Here is a 6000-nt window from a genome sequence, read left to right as displayed (position 1 = left end):
CTTGACTTCCTCACCATTTAGAAGGTCTGTAGCTACACAGTATTTTCTCTCTTTTTGATTTGTAGTTATCCTCATTTACTAATCGATGTCTCTGGTTCCCTGTTTACAATCTTGTAAGCTTATTTTACTTTGGATATTTCCATAACTGGGTTGGTTTCTGGATTATGTCATCATATGTGTTAATGGTCAGTTGTTGTTTGCTGTTGTTGGTTCTCTGTGCAGAGGACTCCCTTTAGCATCTCTTTTAAGGTTGGTCTGGTTTTAACAAATTCCATTAAATTCTGCTTATCTGGAAATGTCCTAATTTTACCATCATATTTGAAGGACAGTTTTGCCAGGTATATAATTCTTAGTTGGAAATTTTTTTCTTTCAGGATTTTTATTTATACCATCCCATTGCCTTCTCACCGCATGGTTTCTGCTGAGAAATCTGAGCTTAATCTTATTGGTTGCCCTTTATAGGTAACTTTTCATTTTTCCTGTGCTGGTTTAAGGATTCTTTCTTTGTCTTGTGTTTTGGTGAGTTTGATAATGATATGTCTTGGTGATTTTCTTTTGGAGTCTATCCTGTTTGGGGTTTGTTGGGCTTCTTGAATGAATATATTCTCATCTTTCATCATATCAGGGAAATTCTCTTCCAACAAATCTTTGACAATTTTCTTCACGGTTTTATTTGTCTCTTCCTATTCTGGAATTTTGGTTACACATAGATTATTCCTCTTGATGGTATCCCACATGAATCTTGGGCTTTCTGCATTTTGTTTTGATCTTTTTTTCTGATTGACCCCTTATCAAAGTGACATTGGGGTATTTGTCTTCAAGCTCACTAATTCTGTCATTGATTCAATTCTATTCCTTTGATTGCTCAATGTGTCATCTATTTCTGAAATTTTAGTATTAATCTTCTGTATTTCTATCTGTAGACTTTGTATCATTTATAATTTTTCATTCATTTTGTCATTTTGTGCTTGTTTTGTCTTCTGAAATTGTTCTAGGGTTTTGTTTGTGTTTTCCTCAATTTTGTCAGTGTTTTCCTTGATCTTTTTCTCAATCTGTTGAAGGTACCTAAATATAATTCTTTTGAATACCTTATCAAGGAGATCCAATGCTGCTGCTTTCTTCAGGGATGTTTTCTGGGTCTGTATCCTGGTCCTTTGTTTCTACTACTTTATCTTGCTTCTGTGTGTGGACTGTGATGGTCTGTTGTCTCCAAGACATTGTGGTGGTGGTGTATTTATATTTAATTGATGATTGTGTGTTAGTGTAATTCACCCTAGATATATATATATATTTTTTTTTTGACATATCTGAGTAAGCAGGATACTCTGCTCCTCTCTTTGCTAGTTGACAGCCCTTATGTACTTACCACCTTTCTTCTGGTGGGTGTGATAGAAAATGAGAATGGGTGCACAGATCTCGGTTAGCTGTTTGTGAAGAGCAATTAAGGGTAAGTCAGGCTTGTATTGGCTGTCATGTGTCATTGGCCATTAAATACAGAAGCAAGTGGTGGCGCTCCCTCAGTAGGTGGGGCTGCGGGAGGTGCAGGTATGGTTGGGTTGTATAGGTATGGTTGCTGTCTCTTTTTTTCAGTTAGAAAAAAAACAACAATCAAAAGAAAAACACCAAAAAAGTAAAAACAAGAGGACAAAATACACACACACCACATAAACATGCAGGAACAATCACCAAAGAAAGAAAGAGAACAACAACAACAGCAAAAAAAAAAGCATTAAATGAGAAGAAATATTTAAAGAAATACTTATAAAAGGCAAAAGAAATATAGGTAGAAGGAAAAAACAAACTGAAATATCTGGAGAAGGGAGTGTGATAGTTGGAGCTGTGTGTCAACTTGGCTGGACCCCAGTTCTGTGTAGTTGTTCCCATGATGGGATCAGATGACTGTGTTCTGAGTGGCCAGTCTGCCCAAGGGGAGTTCCCCTAGGGGTGTGGCCTGCTTCCAAGATATCCAGGGACATCCTGGGAAGAGACACATTCTTTGAGGGATTGGAACACTGGTGTGCAGACTACAGACTTCCATGAGTGAGTAGCCCACCGCTTGGCCTGGAGATCTTGGATTCGTCTTTTGTTGGAGTCAACAACCAGTGTACTGCCTGCCAGCCTTGAATTTCTCGGCTCCCTGCGCTTACGGAAGCGAAGACTGCCGCCTGCCTGTTTCCTCCAGAGACTTGGACTTGTCGGCTTGGACTTGTCGGCTTCTATATGCCGACCTGGAGTTAGAAAACCAAAAGGAAGAACATGCTTGGCATTTCTCAAGCTGAACGAACTGAGGAAAAAATTTAAGCCTTGAATTGCAATATTGAAAGATTCCGTGGGTAATATGTTGAACAACGCAGGAAACATCAAAAGAAGATGGATGGAATACACAGAGTCACTATATCAAAAGGAACTGGTAGAAGATCATCTGTTTCAGGAGGTGGCATATGATCAAGAACCAATGTTATTGAAGGAAGAAGTCAAAGCTGCACTGAAGGAATTGGTGAAAAACAAGGCTCTGGGAATTGACAGAGCACCCATTGAGATGTTTCAACAAATGGATGATGTGCTGGAGACACTCACTCACTGCCAAGAGATTTGGAAGGCAGCTATCTGGCCAACTGACTGGAAGAGATCCATATTTGTACCCATTCCAAACAAAGGTTTCACATTTACCCAGAATGTGAAAATTATCAAACAATATCATTGATATCATATGCAAGTAAAATCTCACTGAATATAATTCAAAAATGGTTGCAGCATTGACAGAGCACATCCAGAAATGCAAGCTGGATTCAGAAGAGGTTGTGGAGCAAGGGATATTATAGCTGATGTCAGACGGATCTTGGCTGAAAGCAAAGAATACCAGAAAGATGTTCACTTGTGTTTTATTGACTATGCAAAAGCATTCAATTGTGTGGATCATAACAAATCTTGGATAACATTGTGAAGAATGGGAATTCCAGAACACTTAATTATACTCATGAGGAACCTGTACATAGACCAGAAGTCTGTTGTTTGAACAGAACAAGGGGACACTGCATGGTTTAAAATCAGGAAGGGAGTACATCAGGGTTGTATCCTTTCACCATATGTATTCAATCTGTATGCTGAGCAAATAATCTGAGAAGCTGGACTATATGAAGAAGAACATGCCTTTAGGATTGGAGGAAGGCTCATTAACCGAAGATACGCAGACAACACAACTTTGGTTGCTGAAAGTGAGGATGACTTGGAATGCTTACTGATGAAGATTAAAGATTACAGTCTGCAGTCTGGATTACACTTCAACATAAAGAAAACCAAATTTCTCACAACTGGACCAAGAAGCAGCATCACTATAAATGGAGAAAAGATTGAAGCTGTCAAAGACTTCATATTACTTGGTTCTACAATCAGTGCCAATGGAAGCAGCAGTCAAGACATCAAAAGTCATATTGCCTTGGGCAAATCTGTTGCAAAAGACCTCTTTCAAGTGCTGAAGAGCAAAGATATCTCCTTGAAGACTAAGATGCCCCTAACCCAAGCCGTGGTATTTTCAATCACCTCATATGCATGTGAGACCTGGACAATGAATAAGGAAGATGGAAGAAGAGTTGATGCTTTTGAGTTTTTGTGTTGGCGAAGAATGCTGAAAGTACCATGAACTAACAAGTCTATAATGGAAGAAGTGCAGCTGGAATGCCCCTTAGAAGCGAGAATGGCCAGACTTCGTCTCACCTACTTTGGTCATGTTGTCAGAAGGGACCATTCTCCGGAGAAGGATGTCATGCTTGGTAAAGTGGAGGGTCAATGAAAGAGGGGCACACCCTCAGCAAGGTGGACTGACAGTGGCTGCAGCGATGGGCTCAGATATAATAGGGACCGTGAGGCTGGCACACTGTTTCACTCTATTATACATAAGGTCTCTGTAAGTCGGAGATGACTCAACAACATATAAGAACAACAACATTGCTTTAAAACAACTCAAATTTATTATCATATAGTTCTGGAAAGGAGCCCTGGTAGCACAGTAGTCAGGTGCTTGGCTGTTAACCAAGAGGTCGGCAATTCAAACCTATCAGCCACTCCACAGAAGAAATAGGTGGCAGTCTGTAAATTACAGCCTTGGAAACCCTATAGAGCAATTCTACTCTGTCCTCTAGGGTGAAGGGTTTGGTTTAGTTATGGTTCTGGAGGTCAGAAGTCCAAAAGTCAAGGTGTTAACAGGACATGTTCCTTTCTGGAGGCTCTAGGGTAGAATCCATTTTCTTGCCTCTTCCAGCTTGTAGAGTGTGTCTCCATTTCTTGGAGGACACCTTCAAGCCCACCAATGACCAGTCAAGTCATTCTCACATCACCTTACTGTGGCACATTCTCTTCTGCCTCCTCCTTCCACATTTAAGGACCTTTGTGATTACACTGGGCTTTCCCACAGAATCCAAAATAATCTTCTTATTTTAAAGTCAGCTAACACCTTAATTTTACCTGAAATCTCAATTCCGCCTTGCCATGTGACATAACATTTTCACAGGCTCCACGGACTAGGCTATGACCATTTTGGGGGTGGGGGTGGTATTCTGTTCACCACAGGGATGTTTCTAGCATTGCCTCTCCTCCCTGCAGTTCGCTCATGGAATCCCGGACCTGGTGCTGAAGGACATTGCCTGCAGCCAGGCCCTCCTGGAGCGCTTCATCATCTTCAGCCAGCGACGTGGGGCCCAGACGGTGCGTGACGCCCTGTGCTCCCTGTCCCAAGGAACCCTACAATGGATGGAAGACACTCTGTATGCCAACGTGGACTTCTTCAAGCTCTTCCGTGTGGTAAGGGGGACAGTTAGCTGCTCACCTTTGAAAGGTCATTCCTGGGGGCAGAGAGCCTATTGTCAGTTGGGTAGGGCATGGGGGCCCTGGCATTCAGGACAATCTGTGAGAATGCTCCAGGCTCCTAAGGGCCAAGGAATCCTGACCAACGTATTGCTAGAGCAGTGGCCCAGGAACTCAGCAGTCACCATTAGGTTCGCCATTTAGGCAAGTGGCTGCAGGAAGTTTGTGTCCATCCCAAATGAGGGAGAAATCTCCTCCACCACCTCCAGCAGCATGGAAGGGAAGAAGGAAGCTGGGTTTGACTCCTAGGTAGGTGATAACAGACAAGATATTTAACCTTCCCAAGCCACATTCACTCATCTATAAAACAAATATTATACTGTACTTTAAAGAATGATAGGAAAAGATAGGTGAAAAAATATATGCTAAGCATTTCATAGATTTCAATAAATAAAGGCATCACACTCCCTTCTCTGGGTCTGGTCTCAACCTAAAGTTGCTGTTTCTTGACAGGAAAAGTATCTGAGAAAATTTCCTAGTCCCAAAAGTGTGGAGAGCCTTCTAGCTCAGCCCTCTGTTACAGCACTGCATCCCAGACAGATTGCTTGGGGCCTGATAATATCTCCTCCTTTCCTCTAAGGATAAGATGGGAGAGAATGATATGAAGGAAGTTCAGGATGGCAGTTCTCTAACCCCAGAATGTGTCAAAATCATCAAGGTTTCTGGTAAAGGTGCAAATTTCAGATACCAAACCTCAGAGACTCTGATTTAGAACACCTGGGCCTGCCCATCACCTGCCTTGCTACGTTAGGCAATCGTGAGGGAGGTAATTGTAGGCCACACTTAAAGAAACCCTGCAAGTTAAATTCCATCATAGAAGGTACTAGTACTTTGTTTTGTTTCTCCTTTTGCTTACATTTTAATTTCTCGAACTGTGTTGTGAGGAGTCAGTCACTGAGAACTAGGTTGAGGAATTTGTATTTTGCTTTTTGCAGGGTTGCTCATTCTCAGCTTGTCTTGAAAAGCAAGCTGAAGGCTTTTAAAGAGCAAAATGAAACAAGACCCCACCGTTTTCGGCAGAGATGATACTTAATCCTTTTCAAACTGTAACATTTTCTTCTCTCTTCTCTGCCTATTATTAAGGAGCTCTGGTGGCACAGTGGTTAAGGCATTCAGCTGCTAATCAAAAGGTCAGCAGTT

The 6000-nt window shown here is 41.6% G+C and overlaps 1 protein-coding gene across 1 annotated transcript in view; it reads left to right on the top strand.

Moving 5' to 3' along the window:
* Positions 1-6000, top strand: part of ABCA4 (ATP binding cassette subfamily A member 4) — a 222437-nt gene that overhangs the window by 51984 nt on the left and 164453 nt on the right. The window contains exon 7 of the mRNA XM_007936124.1: positions 4600-4797. Coding sequence (XP_007934315.1) covers positions 4600-4797 — 198 coding nt within the window. The remainder of the gene's footprint in view (positions 1-4599; positions 4798-6000) is intronic.

The sequence above is a fragment of the Orycteropus afer genome, unplaced genomic scaffold (genome assembly GCF_000298275.1).
Source record: "Orycteropus afer afer isolate SDZICR_OR568_19922 unplaced genomic scaffold, OryAfe1.0 scaffold00033, whole genome shotgun sequence".
In the NCBI taxonomy this organism is placed as follows: Eukaryota; Metazoa; Chordata; class Mammalia; order Tubulidentata; family Orycteropodidae; genus Orycteropus; species Orycteropus afer.
The sequence above is the reverse complement of the archived record's forward strand: the minus strand, read 5'-3'. Positions and strand labels throughout refer to the sequence as shown.